This window comes from Chinchilla lanigera, unplaced genomic scaffold (assembly GCF_000276665.1).
Source record: "Chinchilla lanigera isolate Chin_1 unplaced genomic scaffold, ChiLan1.0 scaffold00047, whole genome shotgun sequence".
Lineage (NCBI taxonomy): Eukaryota > Metazoa > Chordata > Mammalia > Rodentia > Chinchillidae > Chinchilla > Chinchilla lanigera.
Genome location: NW_004955448.1, coordinates 14,752,801 through 14,775,058, shown reverse-complemented (window position 1 = coordinate 14,775,058; position 22,258 = coordinate 14,752,801). Strand labels below are relative to the sequence as shown.

Sequence of the window (22,258 nt, the reverse complement as noted above, 5' to 3'; positions counted from 1 at the left end):
GTATGAGCAGCTCATGGTGACACACAAACTGTAATCCCAGTACTCAAGGAGGCTGAGGCAGGAGGATCTCAACTTGAGCTGTCAATTTAGTGAAACTATTCTTAAAATAAAAAATAAAAAAGTGCTAGGGTTGTAGCCAATGTGAATTCTCTGGATTAAATTACAAGTGTCAAAAAAGAAAATTTTACATGTAAGTGTTTGGTATATTTTACTATTTAAAGGAAGAACTTGTTAACCCCATAGTCTGAAACATTTTAAATATTTAAACACACATTTGTGGGTTGTTATATGTTAATGCACATTTGTGTCATCTAACACTGTTCACTATGACCTTATTTTGGGAAAGAATATCTACCTATCTATTAAATTAGATGAGAGTTGTTACACTTATGTCCATATTCTTTTCCAAAATATGGTCATGTTAAACAGTGTTGTATGACACAAATGTGAGTTAGAATAAAAAGAAGATTACCTTACTTTGAAATTGAACTTACTCGCTTTCAGTTTGAAGTTTCTGATTGGTAAAGTGTAATAAATAAGAACATCTCCTTCACAGTATTAGTAATTTTGAAAATTAAAGAACATGGTGCAAGTGGAAAGCTCCTCTGACCTGAAAAATGATTTCCAATACGAGGGCGAGACAGTCAGCTCGGGAAGGCTCACCCGCGCGCCCGCGAGCCCTGGGACGTGCGCCTCTGCTTCGCGCCTCTGATTTCGCTGCGGGTATTTTCACCCTTGCTGTGTGCAGCCGTTCAGGTTTTGGACCGGTAGATCCACGACCTTGCGTCAAGCTTAGCAAAACAAAATAGTATCTAAAATTTTATGACAGTGGTGTACGGTAGCTGTTTTACTGTACAGTTTAAACAACAATTCCTTTCTTTCTTTAGATGGCAAGGAAGAAGTTTAGTGGACTGGAAATCTTCCTGATTGTCCTCTTTGTCATAGTTACAATAATAGCTATTGCCCTTGTTGCTGTTCTAGCAACTAACACACCTGGTGTTGATGGTAAGTAACCGTAGGAACTTTTATATATTAAAATAAAGTTAAGAAAAATTTATTCCATTGTGTTCATGGTTTAAAAATAATCTTTGAGACATGAAGCAAGCGAAGAAAGATCTACAGCAAATGACACAGTGGGTCCAACTTTTTGCATCCTTTATGTTCTGGTTATGACGATAGAAAGGCTTTGTAACTAGGGATCCGTGTGTTTAGTGAACTCCTGTACTTAAATTACTGGAAGAAGAAAAAGAGACTGAAAGACGAAGGCGTTCGTGCGCGGAGGAATCCTCGCCCACTGTTATGCTGAGGTTTTGCTCTGATCCTCAGAAACTTGCGCTGTGGCTGTGTTAACGAAGCAAGTACTCTCTTCCTCTTGCATCAGCTTTTTTTAAGAGAAAGAGGCTGCATGACGTAGGGAGCTAGAGGGAGGATGAAGCAAGACCTGCGGTGTTTAGCGACATTTTTCTGAATACTTCCATCCCAAATCAGAGACGCGGCTTACCGCTGTCGACTAAATCCGTTCTCCTTCGTCATTCTCTCCCTACCAAGTCAGAACTCAGGAAGGTATTTCACATCGCGTTCACGGCCGAGGTAGCGTGCGACCCCCGCCGCTGCTATTTTCTGACTGTCCTTCCGTAACTGGCCACTCACTGCGCTGTGAATCCCTCACAGACGACGCACGTCTGATTGCTAACATACCCTTCCTTATATAGAGTTTAATTTATTTTTTCTTTCTTGTCTCCAGCTTTCTGATCTTTATTTGTGAAATTGTTCTCTTCAAAGTATCTTCTCTCTCCAGTTTTCCTTTTCCGTAGTTTATTGTCCTCTTCTCTGTGCCCTTTCCGGTTCCCAATTTTTCATCTTCTTTCATCAGTAAAACACAGATCGTAAATGTTCTGGGAATGTATATTATATTTCTCTGTTAATCTATGACGGGATCTCCTATGAACGTATTATTTTCTTGAAGAAACAGACAACAAGGTTCTAGATTGTTACAAAATATTATGTTCTGACTGTTAGCGCCTGCAAATGTTTTACAAGTTTTATCTTTTAACTAACTTTTCAGTGAAAATTTCAGTTTCACAAGGGTTAACAATAGCTACTAAAGTAATATTCAAATAATGAGGAACCAATTAAATAACTTCTTTTACATTCTTAATATGGTTCTTAATTTCTAGAATTTTAAGACTAATATTTTAAAATACTATTTGAATCTTTCCCTTGTAAGTGATTGAATTTGTGGACTTTTAAAAATGCAAGTGTATTTTTACTTTCATTATGCATAAATTCAGGTATTCTTGCCACATAAACTACATGATACTCTAAGAAACTATAAAAATATTAAACATCATGTTTTATTTAATGAACTATTTTCTTCCCTTCACTTTCAGGACCCACTACCTCTGGTTCACAAAGATGTCCAGCAGCCATAAACGATCCCATCAATGAGAGAATAAACTGCATTCCAGAACAATCTCCAACTCAGGTCTGCAAAACATTTCTTGTACCTTTTATGAATATATTAATAATGATATTAAGGTAATTGGTTGTTACTGGATAATTCTATATTGTTGAAAACCTAGATATACATTCGGTTGAATATATTTCTTTATTATACTTTCATATAAACAGATAATAGATAATTGAAGTTACTGACCTTGATTTTTTGTACCTCTGTTCAATTCAGATTAATAAGTTAATATTTATCCAAGCTTAACAAGCTATTGTTAATGTTATAAAACTTCACACAGTTCTGACCTTTCATATCTACTTCTTTAAGAAGACATAATGTTTGGAAATACAGACAATTTAGATGAGAATGCCTTTATTCTTTAGCATGTTTATGATAATGCCATTGAAAAGACTCCGTGGAAATTAACACTCACTTTTTAATTTTTTTTTTTTTTGACAATTAGGAGAGAAGCAGCATTATGGAGAAAATTAAGGGTAGCTGATCAGATTGATGTAACCCTAAGTTGACTTTTTATTCATAAAACTGTGTGGGAATAAAAGTCAATGGATGAGTGTATGTGTGCATATATACATGTATATAATATATATGATATATGAATATATCATATATCTATGTTTTGCAAAATCTATAATATGCATGTCTAAATCTTGCCTCTTCCAATGTCCTCCACCTCACATAGAATAACAAAATAAACTATAAAATTTCTATTAGTCCAACATAAATTTGTTACATCACAGTTAAGCCATAATTTTCAAGTCAGTTCATCAAGCAAATTCTGAATAGATACTTTTTCCTTTGGGAAACTTTAAAAACAAGTCTTATAGCCTATCCAGTGATTAAAAAATGTGGATAATAGTATTTGCTGACACACTGAGGGACATGGCCAGGTGTTCTTTTTGGTTAATTGTCTCCTCAAGAAATGATTGAAGGATAATTCCACTGAGATACTAGGAGCCCTAAGGGACGTGCAGAGAAACAGTACATCACAGCCAATGGCCTAGAGTACTCGCGCCTACTATTGGTCTTTAACACCTGTCCAGCCTGTGAGGTTGCCAAAGAGTGTTTTCAATGTGAAACAAACTTATAAATAAAATAAATTCAGTTTTAGCAAATGTATTTACTTTTGCCATTTTTAGAAAACAAAATGAACTATTTTTAAAACAGCTTAGCACATCCAAAGGAATCGCTTTTTAGTACTGGATATCACACCTTTCACGTACTGGGCGAGCGTTACACCACCAGGACGCGTTCTCTGCTGTCAAGTGAACTTAAGTGTTGTCTTGATATTTTAACTAAGAAAGTTGGAATTTAATAAAACTTACGGTGGGCTTCTGGTTTAACAAAAGCTCTCATTCATTAAACTTTAAACTTATACTTGAGAGAATTTTTCAAGGCTGAATGAACATGTTAAGGTCATTCTCCTGCTAGATGAGAAGGAAAGGTTGAACTGAAAGGCAGACTTGCAAAGTCCAGAGCTGTGTCATATTCTCTAAACACAACAGCCTCTATCCGTGAACCAGCATCTTCTGACTTTCTCCAATTCATTTTCTGGGATAATATTTTTCTACTATAGACTGTTGATGAAGAACAAACGATGACAAGATGAGAAAATAAAATCTTCCTGAAGTTCAGAAAAGGACAAGAGTAATACTTTGTCTTTTACTCCTTTAGGAGATGTTTCCTATTTCAAAGAGAATTTTATTTAAACGCTCATGCAGGTTTTTAAAAATTTGCTGCATAACTGTACAATTTAACAGGTTTTTTTTTCACTAATATCTTGAAAGATTTTTAAAAACAGCTCATGTTAATTTTCCATCATCTCAAGTAATAAGCTAAATGTGATTTATTACCTTAATACATACACACTTAAAATTGTAAGTATGACAGTCATAGCATTCAAGTAAATATTATATGGTCCAAAACAGCTGGTTGATATTTAATTTTTTAGAAAGATTATGTTCTAATAACTTTCCTTAAGCTTTGAGTGTAATAATTCTCTTTGAGGTAGATAGAGATAGAGATATAGAGATAGATAGAGATGTAGAAGGAAGTGAAAGAACTGGTTACACTAAACTTATTGTACATACAACTTATTGTTTAATTAAAAAAAGCATGCACACACATTGAATTATAGTAAGAAAATATGGACTATGTCATTAGCATAGGAATTTAAAAAATCACTGTTCTACCCCAAGTGAGTTATTTAGCTCAGGTTGTTACAAAAACATACAAGAGACTTGTATCACACTTATGTTCTCACAGTTCTGGAGGTTAGAAGCTGAGGTAAAGATGCCATCAGAACTGGTCTTTCCCCCAGGCTTGCAAAGTGCTGCTTCTTTTTGTGTCACCACATAGTATTTTCTTTGCACACTGAGAGAGAAATTTTTGGTTTCCCTTTCTCTTTATAAAGACAATACAATGACTGGACTATGGTCCCTTACGTATGGCCCTATTTAACCTTAACTATTGTCTTAAGAGTCCTACCTCCAAATCTCATCAGAGTGGTAGCTGGAGTTTCAGTGTAGGAATTTGAGAGGGATATAATTCACTTTCTAACAGTTAGCCATCTCAAGATGTACTGTCCTATGTATTAACCTGTAATTTTAGCCTTGTATATGTACACAATCACACACAACTATAATGAAGAATATGACATACTGGTTGCATTCTTCTCTCTAGAGCTTATACCTTTTGATGTGTTTTAATTTTGTGGCTTTTCAAGGGAAGGAGAAAGAAGCATGAAGTTAGTTGAGGAATGAAAAATATTTCTAAAAATTCCTAATCCTGAATAATAATAATAGCTATGCCAGTTAATCTTAATTGTCTATTTGACTAGATTAAGAGTGTCCTGGAAGGGCGATTGGGTCACATCGGTGCTATCTTGATTGGCACTGATGTGCACATCTAAACGTGCTGTTAAGAAGCGGGGCCCGTTCCGAGGTGGGGACCGGGGTGCTCCTCTGGAGGACATAACCACGGCTGGCGCTCCTGGCCTGTGTCGTGCTTGCTGGACAGGAAGGCAGCAGCTTCCACCCACAGAATACCCACCATGATACTTTTTCCTTTGAGACTCCCAACAGTGGATTGAACCCATGGGTCTGCGAGCTAAATTGAACCTCTCCTCCTTTAAATGGCAGATGTTGGACATTTTGTTCAACAGTAGGAAAACAGGCCCATGCATGCAATTGCTACCGGAGAAGTGGGGTCATGGCTCTGACTGCACCCAGCATCGTGTTTCAGAAGCCATTGGAACTGGTTTCCAGGAAGTGTTTGGAGTGGTTCACAGATGCAGTCTAGGCCGTTGTAAAGAGAACTTAGCCCAGAGGACTCGAGTGCTGATAGAAAGGCAAACAGTTAAGGCCAGGCTTATGCAGTCCCCAGTAGGAACAAGAGCTCTATGAGGAACTGGACAAGAGGCCACTGTGTCCATATTTTGCTGATGTCCTGAGAATTTGTGGGAAGCTGAGTTTACGGGAAGTGGACTAATGGATGTGGTGGAGGAAATTTCAAACTGTTGCATAAGTGCTACTTATTATCTTTTAACCCGATCTGGGAGCAAGAATTGGGAGTATAAAGTAAAGTCTAAAGATTTTTAAAGTTTTGGCTCAAGTGGAATCATGTGCAAACTTGGAGCCAAAGAGAGTGCTGCTTGTTGAAGGGATTAGTGTCATTAAAGACACTGAGTGTTTTTAACCTGGATGCAAGGTGCCTTAAGGAGATTTTGAAATCAGTTAAACTCCACCTACTACAGACTCAGAGTTGCAAAAGTGTAAACTTTTCCTTTGAGAACAGACCTGCTGGGCCCCGTGCCAGAGAAGGACTGCTTCAGGAATTAATTCCCTGGACTGATTGCAGTGCTCTTAGCTGTTTGGTCACTCAGAGGACACTGTAGCTATAGTCCATTGGGGTTGGCTTCTATGCAAACTGGCGGCAGACCTTGGTGTCATCCTTGAGATGCAGGTTTTGTAGACATGTAGAACACAAGAACTGTGGGGTCATAGAGGCCTCCACACAGACTTCAGAAGAAGGCTGTGGATGCCAGGCAATGTGCCCGTGACAAGGGAGATCTGAGGCTGTGGGAATGAATCTGAAGGCACAGTGCTGACCACAGGAAGTCAGAGATTCCAGAAACATAGAACGTCTGCCCAAATCCGCAGGAACCAGAGCGAGCCAGCCTCAGGAAGAAGCCATGGGCTGAAACTTCCATGGCTATAGGCGTGGGGCTGCCTGAGCTGTCTAGAACTCACTTATAACAACCATGTATCTCACATGCCAGTACCAGAGTTACAGAAGTTATTCTTTGCCTTTCTAGGTTTTGGTCTTGCTTTTGCCCAATTCTTTTCTTCTCTTACATTTTCCCATTTTGCAATGAGAATATTAGCTCTATGCCGTTTAATCCTGAGAATATGTAGCTTTATTTTCATTTTTACAGGGGAGTTTTAGTATTAACCTTGCCTTGAGTCTCAGAAGAGGCTTTGGGTTGGATTATGGAGCAAAGCTGGAACCTTTGAGACTTTGAAGGAGGGATTACTTCATGTTCAGTTTTATGTACAAGAGCTGAATCATGTTAAGTGGAATCATTGACGTTCTTGTGTTTATTTGGAATTGAAGGATGGTTTAAGGAGATATGAGTAAGTGTTAATTCAAGGACTAGACTTGTGCCAGTTAACCGTCATGTCAGTCTGACTGGAGTAAGAGACTCCGGGAGGTTGACTGAGTCGTGAGGGTGCTGTACCCCCTTATAGTTGGATGAGTTCCTACAAACTGGGTCTCCGTGGGAGGCAGCTCCTCAGTGGTACGCCTCAGCAAGCTCTGTCTCTCGCCGGCACCCTCTCACTGTGCTCCACCTTGTGACCATCACGAGATGAGCTTGTTCATTCCACCACAGCCTCCTGCCATGATGCTTCTGTCTTGTGTCCCGCTAACCATGAACTGAAACCTGAAATCTTTAGTCAAATTAAACCTGCCTGCTTTAGGTTTTATATGAAAAATGTTTCATCTCATCAACAGGAAAACTGATGGAGACAACAACTAAACTTACATAAATACCAAAATATTCATAAGATACACTAACATTAATACCATTTAAAAGCAGTAAGGGAATATATAGTTTAAAACTAATACTTGGGTTTGTATATGCAGTGAAGTAAATAATATTTTCCAAAAGAATCAATGTCTGCCTGAATTCTCAAAATGTGACTTCATTTGGAAATAGGGCTTTTGCAGATGTAATTAGTTAAGGTGAAGTTATACTGGATTATGAAGTAGCATAAACATAACCACTGGTGCTCTTATAAAAGAAGAGGGTGATATACAGACAGCGAAGAATTCTCATGAAGGAAGCAGAGATTGGAGTAGTGCCCCATAAGCCAAAGAATACCAAGGTTTGCCAGGAGCCACTAGAATCTTTGTGTACCTTCAGCAGCAACATGACCTTCCTAGCACCTTAATTTAGGATTTCTAGCTTCCAGAGCCATTGTTTTAATTCACCTAGTTTCATGGTTGTTATGGCGGCCCTAGAAAACAATGTGTACTTTGAGAAATTTAATTGAAATGTATTTTACTGTGTTTTATTTTGTCAAAATGCAGTTATACTCTACTTCTTTTCTCTTGTGTTTTAAAATCACTTTTTATACCCTTCCAAATTACTACTTCTTATGTAATACTACCACTTTACTTTGTACTAATATATATATATATATTTTTTTTTAAATCAAGGTCAGCTGTTGGAAATGGTAATTTTTGTATAACAATGTCTTTGCACTGGTGGGAATGTTTTTATAGGAAAGCTAGTGGTAAAACTATTTCATAAACGTGGTACATACACTAGATTCAAATAGCCATCCACACTCCAGAATTGTTAGACACAATTCCACTGGTTTTTGCAATATATATATATATATATATATATATATATATATATATGTTATGCATGTATGTATGGGTGCTATTTGTGTATCTACAGCCAAAGTAAAAATAAGAGAGAGTAAAATGAAAGAATTAAGATGTATTATGTTAAGCCAGGGATATAGCTCAGTGACACAAGCACCTGCTTGGAAAACACAAGGTCCTGAGTTTGATTCCTGGTACCAAAAATAAAAATGTATTATGCACAACATACTGCAATGTACTAATAAATATTTTCAAAGTTACCTTATTTGGCTTAATATGGTACTTTTAAAGTATTTTTATTAGATATAGCAAAAAATTATAACCCTATAGGAAATAAAATTATGAACATGTCACACAATGTTAAATTTAAGTATGAGGTAGATTTTCAATAATACAGTATTTTATTTTATTATTTCATTTTGGAGACAAGGTCTTGCTATGTAGTTCAAGTGGGCCTTGAACTCACGGCTGTCCTCCTGCCTCTGTGTCAGGAGTGCTGGGATTACAGGCAGGCGTCATCACTCCGGACTCAATAGTACATTTTAATGCGTAGTATCACCGCATTGCTCAACTTTTACATAGACATTTATGGTTCTTCCCCCATACATAATCTTTTCATGGAGATAATAAAATTTGTAAATGTAGTATTTTGTTTTGTTTATTGAATACATTTGCAGTAATTTCTTGTGACTTTTGGCATATGAACTAGTTAGAAGGGAGAAAATAGATAATTGTTAAACTAATAAACCTCTAAAATATTCCTCTTAAAAATCTTATATGGAATTTAACGGAGGTATATATTTTTGTCGTCATAACTTCACCATATTCTTGATATAGTAAGTACAAAATTAGCATTTCAAGTCTCCTTCATCAACACCGTTTCAAGAAAGTAAATTATAGTTACCCACAGGGCAGGAACTCTGAAAATACGTGCTTATAATATTATGCACGGAATCACTCATCCGGTAAATCAAAACTCAGAGCCTAAGTATCTGATGTCCTATAATAATTCAGTTAATGCACTGTTTTTGTATCTTCCCAGAGACAGGAATAAAAAACTGACATTTTGCCATATTATATATTTGAAGATGTAAAGCATGCATTTGTTGGGAGAGCAGCCCGGGGGCATTTGACCATGACACTGACCGACTCCCCCTTTACCGTGTGTGTCAGGCCGTGTGCGCGCAGCGGGGCTGCTGCTGGAGGCCGTGGAACAACTCGGTGGTGCCGTGGTGCTTCTTCGTGGACAATCACGGCTACGACGTGGCTGCAAGGAGAGCGACGGACGCCGGTGAGAAGGGCTTCCTCTTCATTCTAAGAGAAAAACAAAGCTGAAAGTTGTCTCCGAAAAAATATCTTCTATAGAATCGAATAAGAAGTGTGTCACCAGAATGTTTAAATTGGTTGTACAGTATTGACTATTTTATTTTTTCCACGAAGGTATTTTCCAAGTTAAAAAGCTCTCGTGATTTGTGATAAATACATTATTGTACAATAAATATATTTAACAATCGCATCTGTGTGGAAAAGCTAACTCACGACCGCTCTTTTATTCCTGGTTGAAGGACTTGAAGTTCAGCTGAGCAGGATATCTTCTCCTACTCTGTTTGGAAATGACATTAACAACGTGCTCCTCACAACTGAAAATCAGACACCCAATCGTTTCCACTTCAAGGTTTGGTTTTTGATATCATGTAAAAGATTTAATAATAAAATGTAATTTATGAATGTACTCTTTGGTCTATCAATCTATTTTCCTTCTTGAGAAATATTTATTTTAAAGAAAAAGACTAATTGCTATCGTTATTACACTACTTAAGCCTGTTTCCTCAAATCTAGTGCAGGAATATTAATAGTTTTTCCCATTCTTTGTTTTGAAAAATTTAAATAATAGAGCCCATGTCAAGTATTTAGTATACTATTTTAAGATGCGTAAACATTGAATAAATATTACTCTTTTATTTCAGTTACAGGTTATGATGGAGTACTTGTTTAAAATTTAATATGAGAAGAAATGTTAAGAGTGACATAAGAATGTAATTTATATTCGCTGAATATATTAGTCCTGGTCACTTCATTGTTTTATTTTATTTATTATTTTAATTTTGCAGTCCTGGTTGTTGAACCCAGGACCTTCACACTGAGCTGCATCTGCAGCCCTTTGGTCATTTTTTATATTGAGATAGGGTCTTGTAAATTGCTGAGCTGTCCAGGCTGGGCTTGAATTTGGGATCCTCCTGCCTCAGCCACACAGAATACTGAGTCTATAGATGTGCACCACCACACCTGGCTCTTTGCTTGATTTGGGAAAAAAATCCATACTGTCTTTCACAACAGTAGCCAGTGGCCTGTTCTTTTTTAAAATCTGAAGATGAGAAATCATATATTTTCATTTTACCAACAATTTCATAGGAATGAAGTGATTTTAAAATTTTATGTATTTATTCATTTTTGAAATGTTGGACACTGTCTGGCAAGTGATCCACCCAGAGTCACATCTCAAAGCCTGAAATCTTTAAAATAAAATTTAAAATCCTTTTGGCGCTATCTAAGGGGATGAAAATTGAAACCACTAGGAATAATCCAGTTCATAAACAGGTGCTATTCAATAGTCAATATTACTCACTGCAATCTTAGAGCTTTTATCAGCCCATAAAACTCTTTACTTGATTTTATATGCAAAACTTTAAAAACTAATTAAATATTTCCATTTCTTAACAATAGATGTGTGTTCTCTCTGCTAACCTCCCGCGAATGTTAAAATTTAGGTTGAACAACTGTTGGTAAAATAAATTTTCCGAATGCATTATTTTTTATTTGAATTTTGTAACTCAAAATTTTAAAATGAAACAATTGTTTTGAACCATACAAAGATAATTCCTTTAAATCCTTGCAGATTACTGATCCCAATAATGTAAGATACGAAGTTCCTCATCAGTTTGTAAAGCCGCACACCGGGCCCGCGGCTTCTGAAACACTGTATGACGTGCAGGTTACAGAAAAGCCTTTCAGCATCAAAGTTATAAGGAAAAGCAACGGCAGAACTTTGTAAGCAGGAATTTTATTTTATAATTATACAAATTTAAATAGCTGTCCTATTTCACTCTATTTTTGTAGAATAAGGATATCTTAATATAACTACATTGTCACAAAGAACAGCTTTTTTCTGATGAGAAAGTTGGTGCAAAACTTTGTGAGGATTCTGACAACAGGCTCCTGCTTCCCGCTCATGGAAGGCACTGAAATGTGAATAACGTGAAGATACCAACCGAGTGAACTGGACGCGAAGGTGGAGACCCCTGGCATAATTACAGCCTTGGCTGTATCTTTGTTAGTGTAGAAGTGCTACTGAAGGTTGTCCTCAGTATCTACCTCATTGTGCTTCCAATCTGTAGTATTAATGGTGTTAATTTGTATGGTGACACTGAAATACTTCTATGTAAGTTAAACTGAATCTCGGCTGAACATCTTCACTTAGAATCTATCAGCTGGCTGGTGGAGCAATAGGTACAAGGAGGTTGGAAATTCCCTGGAAATTGAAAAAAAGCTCTTGCCTTCTCAAGAATGTTCATTAAGCAATAGCCCAAATCAAATTATATTCATTGAAAGTAATTTAATACTTTTGCAGTTGGCTCCATGCTACATGATGAAAATCCATCTTCACAGGTGGAATCCAGCAAAATCAACATCAGAGGGTACAATGGAGCTCAGGGTTAGGATTAACACCTGGGGGAACAGGACATAATTATTCCATGTATATTTCAGAACTGCTAAGAGAATTGACTCTAAATCTTCACACCATAGAAAATGATATATGGAGTGAAGACTATATTAGTTAATTGCGTTAGTCATCCCATAACATATATGAAAGCATTACATTGTGCTTCATAAATATAAGAAATTATAATTTGCTAACAAAAGTAAAAAATATTACATGCAAGAAATGGCATTTAAAATTTCATGTAGTAGAGACTTGGTCTGCATAAAATGTAGAAGGAGTTTTCTTTTTGGAAAAAATGATAGGGAAGTCAATTGTAGTGTACATGGTAGAGGGCTTAAAGCCGCTGCAATGCTACATTGTAACCCTGAGTCCCTGGAGTGCAGCAGATACCTGAAACCTTTTGTCTGCTACTTGTGACCTTTGAAATCCCAGTTTTATTCTTTCAGTGTGTGTTATCTATGAGCCGTACAATAGTTGTGGCTTTGTGTTTGGGTTGTGACGGTGTATAGTGAATGCATGTGCAAACATTAGATTCATGATCTTGAAGAAAATTGTATTGGTTATTAAACAAATTTTGATTATGACAAAATTTGTATTGTCCTAAAATGGGACCACATATAAACATTGACATCTTTGAAATTAAATATTCTATATGATGTTAAATGACACACATATTTGATGGAATATTTTATGCTTCTACACCATTTATTTCTTTGTTTCTTGGTTCAGATTTGATACCAGCATTGGTCCTTTGGTGTACTCTGACCAGTATTTACAGATTTCAACCAGACTTCCCAGTGAATATATTTACGGCTTGGGGGAACATATTCATAAGAGGTTCCGCCATGATTTATACTGGAAAACGTGGCCCATTTTCACACGAGATGAGCTTCCTGGTGATGTAAGAAACTCTTGTTATCAATGAAAACATTGTATTGAATTAAATTTCCTGTTTCAAGCCATCACTCACCTGTCACCAATTAAGTTTTCTGGTCATTAGTGACATCTAATGCAGAAGCTTGTTTACTTGAGGGGTGAAACCTCGTAGCTAAATCCTGAACTTAGTTACTAACAGATTTCATGAATGTTTGAGTGAGGTGTTTCCAGGTTATGAATGTTTTTCACTTTCATGGTTTGTTATTCCTTTTACATCACCTTTATATTTAAGCTCATTAAGCTAGAATAATTCCAAATGCCATGTGTTACATGCTACAGTGCATTCCCATACTGTGGACTTCACCTCACACATCCTGGTGCACTTCTTTTCCATCTATATGTCATCTTCTGTGGCTTCCAATTTTTGCACAGGAGTTGATTTTCTTTCTGAAACTTGAGATGGTTTATCATTCATAAAATATATCATTGAAAGCATATCTGAATTTTCACCTCATAAGAACTTCTAAATTCTCCTATGTAGGGAATATCCTTGCTTTCTTACCCATTCTTTACATTTTAGTATGACAGTAATCATATATATATAATTATTGATTGATTTCATGTGAAATTATTAAGTAAAAAGCTTTGCACTGCAATTTTTTATAGATAGTGACGAAATTAGTATAAAAATAAGAGTAACGTATAAAAACAGATGCGTTGTTAAAGGCCATTTTAACACTGTTAGCATAGTAAATCTTACTCCAAAAACACATGAAATTTCATGTTTTTGCCTTTCAGAACAATCACAACTTATACGGTCACCAGACGTTCTTCATGGGCATTGAAGACACATCGGGAAAGTCATTCGGTGTGTTTTTGATGAACAGCAATGCAATGGGTAAGAATCCCTTACATGATCCTGTGATGAAGAGACAGTCCACCTGACACCCTGCTCAAGAGTTTCTGTATCTAGCCGCGGATATTAGGCGCCAGAAGATTTGAAGTTAGTGGACAATAAAACTTTTCCCATGCACATTTCTATTTTGGGCAGAGGATTCCATGTTAATACACACAGCTGCTTTCTTTGCCCTTAGGAGCAACGCAGAAACACATCTGTAAAAATTAGTAAGTCCCTCCTCACGGCCACTTTTGTCAAGATGAGTTAACAGGCTGTTACCGCTAAAAAAGAGCAGGATCTCTATGCGATAACAGTAACAGCAATTTGTAGTCCATTAGGATTCGAAGAAATGTAAGATCTTTGGGTCTTTGAAATGTGAGTGGAACATCCATTTCATAACTGAAATAGTGAGAATAAAATTTACAAAGATTAATGTTCTAGAAGGAGCAGTTATCCAGTTAATTGCATATAACAGAGCTAAACTAAAACTTTTAATTTTTTTCATAGAAATTAATTTGTAGCAATCCAGTCTTTCAGAGAATCTTGAGATAATTAATGGATATTTTAGAGAGAATGCTGTTTGTTCTGAGATGTTTAGTCTTTACCCACTGCTATGCCGTTTTCAGGGGAGTCCTTGCCAACCCTGTCCACAGAAATTCTAGGCTACCCTACCATGAACTTTATGCATGCCTGCACCCTACTTTTCTCATAATGTGATTTACACACTCAGTGTCTTGCCTCTCTTAATTATTTATTTATTTTTTTCTTTTGTCTTTTGTTTTTTCTTCTGGTATAAGGAATTGAACTCACAACCTTGCACTTGCCAGGCAGGATCTTTGCTGCTGAGCTAAATCTGCAGCCCCTCTCTTAATTATTTAAAATAGTATGAAATAATATCACCAAAAAGCATTTTCTATACATATCGCAATTATTTTATTGCTGTCTTTTTATTACTTATGTGTACTTTCCCTATTTTTGTTTTGTAGAGGTTTTTATTCAGCCAACTCCAATAGTAACTTACAGAGTTACTGGTGGCATTTTGGACTTTTACATCTTTCTAGGAGATTCACCAGAGCAAGTCACTCAACAGTACCAAGAGGTGTGTTTCAGACCTATTTTTTACAAAACTACATTAGAGTATATTTTCTTCATCTAACAAATATATTTAAGTATTACTTTATCCTATGTATCTGGAGAATATTAGCTAAATATATTTCAAATCTTACATTTTGCAATACTGGATATTAAACTAAGAGCCTTTGCAGCCTTATTTTATTTTTATTTTGAGACAGGGTCCTCCTACATTGCACAGGCAGGACACACGAGTGTAATCCTCCTGCCTCAGCCTCCCAAATGCTTGGATCACAGTTGTGCATCAAAATGCCCAGATAAATCTTATCTTTTTAAGATATGAGCAAGCGATATATTTTCCCAAAATGATATATTTTCCCAAAATATTTTGTACATAATGTTACATACCTTCAAATGTCTGCCTTTTCAAAAACATTTTTTGTTTAAGGCACCTGAATTTGGAAGTTAGATTTCTTTGTGTTAATGCATATTAAACCATTGCTTATTGATGACTTATTTTGAGAAATAAAGCATGAGGAGGAATCTGACTTTCAACACTGAGAATAGGAAATAACGGTGTAGATTATATACAGTTTTGATCAAAATAGCAGATGATCAAAATAGCAGATCAAAATAAAAGGTGACAGATTTCCCTCTTATTTTATTATTTTTTGTTGCTATTCTTTTATTCTCTCGCTTAACTTTCCATGATACATAAAATATCACCTGGCAATTGTTATTTTCTTGAGTGCTTTTTAAAAAACAAAGTAAAAGAAGGACAACATTAATTTCTAATTGTTTCTGAACAAAATGTAAGGGAAAATTTTTTGAATGAAGTTAATACTAAATCTTTGTTGATAGTGTTAAGTAATAGAGACATTGCCGCATAAAAAGCCCATTATTATTTATTAATGTCAGATATGTTTCTCTTTATTGAAATTAATTAAATATTCATTTACCTCAAGCTCATTGGACTGCCAGCAATGCCGGCGTACTGGAGTCTTGGGTTCCAACTGAGCCGCTGGAATTACGGGTCCCTGGAGGTGGTGAGGGAGGTGGTGAGAAGGAACAGGGAAGCCGGCATACCATATGTGAGTAGAGTCAAGCTTTGGGGGAGTGTGCACCGCAAGCTGAGCATTGCCATGTAATAACAGATGCAGCTAGTTGTTCGCTATATTTACTATGTGTATGTATGATTAAAATAGTGCTTCTAATGGTGAAGTGTATTGGATCAGTGCTCACACCTACTGAAAGTTGTATATATGTATTTTTGCAGAATGGATCAATGCTTATTTTTTTCTAGAACAGAGTATGTTTAGCTATGAACAAAATCACATTCAATAATTTAAATAGATCTCATTTTGCTGTTTAAATATTTAGTTTATTCTCCATGCCATAATTGTCTCTCTATCTCTATCTATCTAACTATCTCTAGACACTACTGTGTAGAATAATCATCATGCAAAAACATTTATGGTCATTGAATGCTTGCATATTTAAGAATTAGAAAAACTACTTTTACAAGTAATTCCATTGTTTCTTTCATGACATTAAAAGAATATGAGTTAATTTACCTTTAAATCATTACGTTATAATACAAATTCATTAGAGTTAAAAATTAAGACTGTTGGAGACTTCTATTAGTACTATTTATTGAAACATATCATGCTAATTTTCAGGATACACAAGTGACTGATATTGACTATATGGAAGATAAGAAAGATTTTACTTATGATAAAGTCACATTTAATGGACTCCCTGATTTTGTCAGAGATCTGCATGATCACGGACAAAAATATGTTATCATCTTGGTAATGACAGTTTGTACATTAAAACATTTTTTATCTTGACAATTTATGAGTTTGTGGGTTATATAGCTTCTCCTCTCTCTCGTCAGGATCCTGCAATTGCTACAAGCCGACTTGCCAACGGGGACGCGTATGCGGCTTATGACAGAGGTAGCGCACAGCATGTGTGGATAAACGAGTCAGACGGCACCACGCCACTGATCGGAGAGGTGAATTCTATTTATTAAACTTGCATGCTTCTGATCTTCTGTTCTGGTACATCGGAACTTCTCAGAACGTGTGCTGTGTGTGTTTGCTTTCTTTTTTTATTTTGAAGAGAAAAAATTAAAAATAACAATAAAACAGTTTCAAAACAGGCTACTGGTGAAATTATTGATGAAAGAGTGAAAGAGGGCCAGTGGAATAAAACAAAAAGAAAACGTAGAGATCGAAATTCTGAATGAGAAAGGAGGTAGGCTAGCGAAAGAAAAGAGAAAAAAGGAAAAGAAAAAAAAAAAGATGAAAAAACCAGGAAACAAAAATAACCACACACAGGGAAGAAAACTTCAAATGTACAGAAGAAAAACAGCAGGACAGAAAGAAAAAGAGAAAAGAAAAGGGAAAAAACCCAACAGCAACAAAACAAAACAAAAAAGTCCCAAAACCAAAACAAACAACCAAAGCGAGCAAACAAAACTCGCTAACCCAGCCGACTGCCAAAAGGAAAGCCCACCAGACGGAGAAAAGTAGAAGCAGAGAGATTTTCTAGGGTCTGCAGCTCTGTCATAAATCTGAGTCCGATCCCAGAGCATGTGCTTCAGCCAAGATTGCAGGTGGATTTGCTCTGGAGTTAGGTCTGATCTTTGTTCTGGATTTGGGGGATGGGATTAGTTTTCTGTGGCTGGAGTTCTCCCCAGCTGTTTAAAAAAGGAGAAAATAATAACAGATGAAAAAATAAAAGAATTAAAGGAAAAAAATAAAGAGGGACGCCCAGCCTACCCACCTCTGTTCCGCGTGTCTTTGCCCACAAGCACAAGCCTGGTTCACCTAACTTACTACCTTCTGGCTCGTGTTGGAACTGTTGCTCCAGCCTCTTCCGAGCCACTAGTCCCGACTGCCCACCGCGCCTGCTCTGCCGGGGTCCCCCTGCGTCACCGGCCTTCCCGCGGGTCTCTGGTCCCGGAGTCTCCCCCGTGGAGCGAGAGGAGTGGTTATCGGACTTGCTTCCCCGCAGCAGCTGCAGCTAGGCTACCTTCATTTTCATGTTGGGTATTTTATTTGTTAAGAGAATTTTTGGTAGAAAAAACATTCCAATAATCTTTAAATTTTACAGAAAGTAAATTGACACCATATCAATTTAAAAGCTACGAAGTTAAAGCTCTGAAATTAGGGTATATAATTTAGGTTCTTACAAAAATTCTAAGGCCTTTCTGGAGGAGTTTGATATACAATAATGGCAAATATAAGCCGAGTAACCGTAAATTGGTTTCTGAGTTTTAAGATTTACATTTAATCTTCACAATAAAATAATGAGAGAACTATTACTGAAATTCTTTCATAAAAAAGATGGTTATTGAGAAGTAAAATAAAGATCATAGAACTAATGAGGAACAGAGTGCAGAGAATGCCTAATTCCCAGATGTATATTTTTATTCAGAATCAATATTCTTTTGGTGGCATCTTTTTAAGACATATCAGACACCTTAAAAATCTAGATGCAATGATTTGGTAACTCCATTTCTGTGATTTAGTCAAAATAAATAAATCAAGAAGAGACAGGAGTCTAAAATCCATATCTATTGCATCATTTATAACAATGAAAATTTTCTATTTTTATTATAGTATTTAAACTGAAGATTCTAGTGAAATACTTTCTTCAATATTATGAACTGCATTTGAGACACATGTTGTTTCCCATAATACCTAATAAGAATTCAAGGAATATATTCTAAGATCTATAATGTGAGATACAGGCAGATCGGAAACTCAATATAAGTTATTTAAATGTAAAACAGCATAGTTCATCCAACTTATTTAAAATTGAATTATTCTTGTCTAATGCTGTTGTTGGAAATGGCAAGCAAAGTAATATTAAATAATCGGAGGAACCACACGTTACAAAGTTAAAGCATACTTAAGCTTTTGCCTTGCAGTGGGCTCAGGTGTAAGACTGCCCTGGTTTGAATTCCTGCTGCACCAGTTCTTAGCACTGTGACTTTGAACAAGCGATTTAACTTCTCTGTCTGTTACTTTTCTCAGTTGCAAGGTGCAATTAATATAGTACCTCCCTGACCTGTAAGGCAATGATAAAACTAAATTTCCAATAATCATGTGTCAATAATTATAAAGTGATTGGAACAGTGCCAGGCACATATTAAATGTGATACTCAAGATTGTTGATAATGAATCAAAATAAAAATATTTTCCCTTGAATTTATTTAAAACAAGTGCCTTTGGAAATGAAGTAATATACATTACTGGACTGGAATAGATAGTTATCGAAAGTCTCGCTCAAATATGTTGATAAAAATTAAGATGAAAAGGTTTTACCTCGAACATATTGGAAACAAATGCCCTTAGAAATAAAATAATGTGTATTTTTATCAGATGAGACTACATAGTTATTTTTGGTTTTTTATGAACTTAAACAATGAGATTGCTCTAAAATAATCTTAGTTGAAATAAAAAATAGTAGCCTCCTTCTTTGTTCTCGTATTTTTTGCCTTCCTACATGCTTTACAATCAGTTTTTATCTCTTTATTTTAACTGGTATCTCATTAATGCATCTCTTACTAAACTTGAGATTACTTTAAATGTAGATGGTGACAGACTTGTATATCAAAAATATGCAAGGGTATAATGCTAATAATTTTAGTATGCTTCTCAAATAGTTTGAAATTTCATCTTTAAATTTTGTATATATATATATGATTTATTCATCTAGGTATGGCCAGGATTAACAGTATTCCCTGATTTCACTAACCCAAGCTGCATAGATTGGTGGGCAAATGAATGCAGTATTTTCCATCAAGAAGTGAACTATGATGGACTTTGGATTGTAAGTATCAATTTTAAACCAGAGATTTTGTTCAGCTATCATAGAAGTATTCATAAAGTGTATTTAATATAAAAAGCTCATATTCTTCTAGACTGTATAAATATCATACTTGTCATGTTTATAAGTTAGAAAGTAGCAAGAACTGAATATGTAAAGTGAGATTTTACTTCTGTAATAATGAACTTGATAGGAAGAAAATCTTCAATTTTGTAATTAAGGTTTTATATCTTTATGACTAAGAACTTCTCTGAAGAACAGATAATGAGGTATGGGGATGAGCCTATAGCAGTCACCTTTCAAAATCATTTATGAGTCAGTAATAGTACAACAATTATAGCAATGTAAATGTGCAAAAGTTCCCACTTTATTTAGAAACTTTGTTTTAGCAAGCTACAAAGTAGAACAAATACAAACTGGCTGCAGATTTTGTTTTATTGCAAGAAATGGCAATGGGAGCTATAATTTGGGAAAGTAGTTGACCAATGCAGTGTATTAACTTAATGTTTCCTTACTATTTGGCCATAAAATTTTTTCATAAAATACAAACTAAAAATATAACCACAAATAAACTCCTAGATAGGTTATAACATTGTTTAAAGAAAACAGTTGGGGCTTTTGGAAGCTTCTTTGAGTTTTTGTTTTTATCTCTAGTTATTCAGAGCTTACTGATGGTCAAGGATGTAGGTTTTTTGATTTTGGTAAGTCTGAATCCCCTAATGACCCAGAAGATCTGTATTTTATACAAACATCTGATGCACCTGGACACAAAATGAACAGCAAGTATTTTGTTCAAAAGTGTTATAACTATGTACTCCTGGTAGGAGATATAATAAGTGTGCTAACTCTCTCCTTTGACTATTTAAATGCAAACTATTTTTACTTTCATGAAGTGCTTATTATTCATTTAGTCATTATTTTAATTATTAGTTATTTACTCAAAAATATTTAAATATATTTACTATTCATACCTATATATTGGTATATTAAGAAGATGCAAATATGAGAAAATTTTTTCTACTTACAAAATAGCATTTAGTGAAGAGCATGATTTTCAGGATTCTATGATTGTATCAACAGAAAAAAGATTAAAAGATTTTTAGCTTCTTTGTAAACATTAAGTCAATGAAAGCACACTGTTTGTATATAATTATAGTAAGAAATAATTGAAAAATTATCTTCAGATCTTGAGTTTTATTTTCATCCGAGTATTTATTTTATTTATTTTAAGTTTCTGCAGTCTTATTTTTTTCTGTTGTAAAACTTTTTTATTTTAAAGATAAAAGAACCAAAATATATTAACAAGATGTAGTATTTTTATATAATGGAATATTACTCAGCTATAAAGAAAGATACACTCAAGGCTTTTATAGGTAAATGAATGTAATTAGACACCATACTCATCAGTTAAATAAATCAGACACACAGGTGTAAATATCATGTTGTCTCCCTAGTGTAAGAACCTGAAAGAGTAGATATAATCTAAAAGGTACAATAATATTTTGAAAGGGAAAGAAACTGCTCAAAAGGAAAGAATGACTGGTATGTGGGAAATGAGGAAAGAAAGAAAGAAGAGAAATATATATGTACATGCACACACACGCACACACAAGATAGCTAAGATAATTGTACTCATAATTTCTATTGCTTTATTGAAAGGAACAGTGGATGCTTAATTGTTTGACCCTGTTGTAACACTTTGATTAGAACAGAATTTGTGAGTGATTCTTTTTGTAGTATAGAAAGAATACTCAATTTCCTACATCACTGTAGACAGCAAATCATCTGCAAAGAGGAGAGGATGAGAAGGTTAACAGCATCAAGAGAGGCAGTTTTTTTTACTACTAGTCTTAATACAGAAACATCTTAGCTTATCCCTAAAAGTTAAGACACAATGAGATCAGTACAACTTCAGTGCTCAGTAAGTATCAGTAAATCCATGCATATTCTAAATAAACTGTGGTTATTTTTGCTTCCAGCTGTTGAATAATTGCCAACTCCTGCTGCTCAGGTGGTTGTCTATTTTTTCACTCTCTCTCAGTTATTTTTCCTGATGGAATAACCATTAAATGAAATACTCATTGCTGTCTAACTGATAAGCTTTAATTTTTATGTCAACTCTGAAAATATTTTTCAATTTACTAGATTTGTATTATAGTTTCTGTATCACTGGTTTTGAATTTTAACCTTAAACATTACACTCTAGAAATCAGTTTACTATTCTTGGTATAATTAAGACTGAAGCTGTGATTTCAAAATAAAATTGTTAGTCAATATTTTTAAAATTTGAAGGCAATTTCCATTGTCTTTATCATATAAACATATGTTGTGATCATGTTCTTGGTATCACTATTATTAGTCATTTATTTACTTTTAGGAGGCTCTGGGGATCAAACCCAGCACCTTGTATACGCAGGGTAAGCCTCTTTATTTTTGAGCTACCTGGATTTAGTGTTACAAATCTAACAAGCAGGAGGTTTTTTCT

The 22,258-nt window shown here is 35.3% G+C and overlaps 1 protein-coding gene across 1 annotated transcript in view; it reads left to right on the top strand.

Annotated features, from left to right (window-relative positions):
* Nucleotides 1–22,258, top strand: part of Si (sucrase-isomaltase (alpha-glucosidase)) — a 90,984-nt gene that overhangs the window by 2,240 nt on the left and 66,486 nt on the right. Inside the window, exons 2-13 of the mRNA XM_005393136.2 lie at nucleotides 888–1,005; nucleotides 2,391–2,485; nucleotides 9,539–9,656; nucleotides 9,931–10,040; nucleotides 11,262–11,413; nucleotides 12,816–12,987; nucleotides 13,761–13,860; nucleotides 14,847–14,959; nucleotides 15,897–16,022; nucleotides 16,611–16,742; nucleotides 16,829–16,948; nucleotides 19,663–19,776. Of these exons, the coding sequence (XP_005393193.1) occupies nucleotides 888–1,005; nucleotides 2,391–2,485; nucleotides 9,539–9,656; nucleotides 9,931–10,040; nucleotides 11,262–11,413; nucleotides 12,816–12,987; nucleotides 13,761–13,860; nucleotides 14,847–14,959; nucleotides 15,897–16,022; nucleotides 16,611–16,742; nucleotides 16,829–16,948; nucleotides 19,663–19,776 (1,470 nt within the window). The remainder of the gene's footprint in view (nucleotides 1–887; nucleotides 1,006–2,390; nucleotides 2,486–9,538; nucleotides 9,657–9,930; nucleotides 10,041–11,261; nucleotides 11,414–12,815; nucleotides 12,988–13,760; nucleotides 13,861–14,846; nucleotides 14,960–15,896; nucleotides 16,023–16,610; nucleotides 16,743–16,828; nucleotides 16,949–19,662; nucleotides 19,777–22,258) is intronic.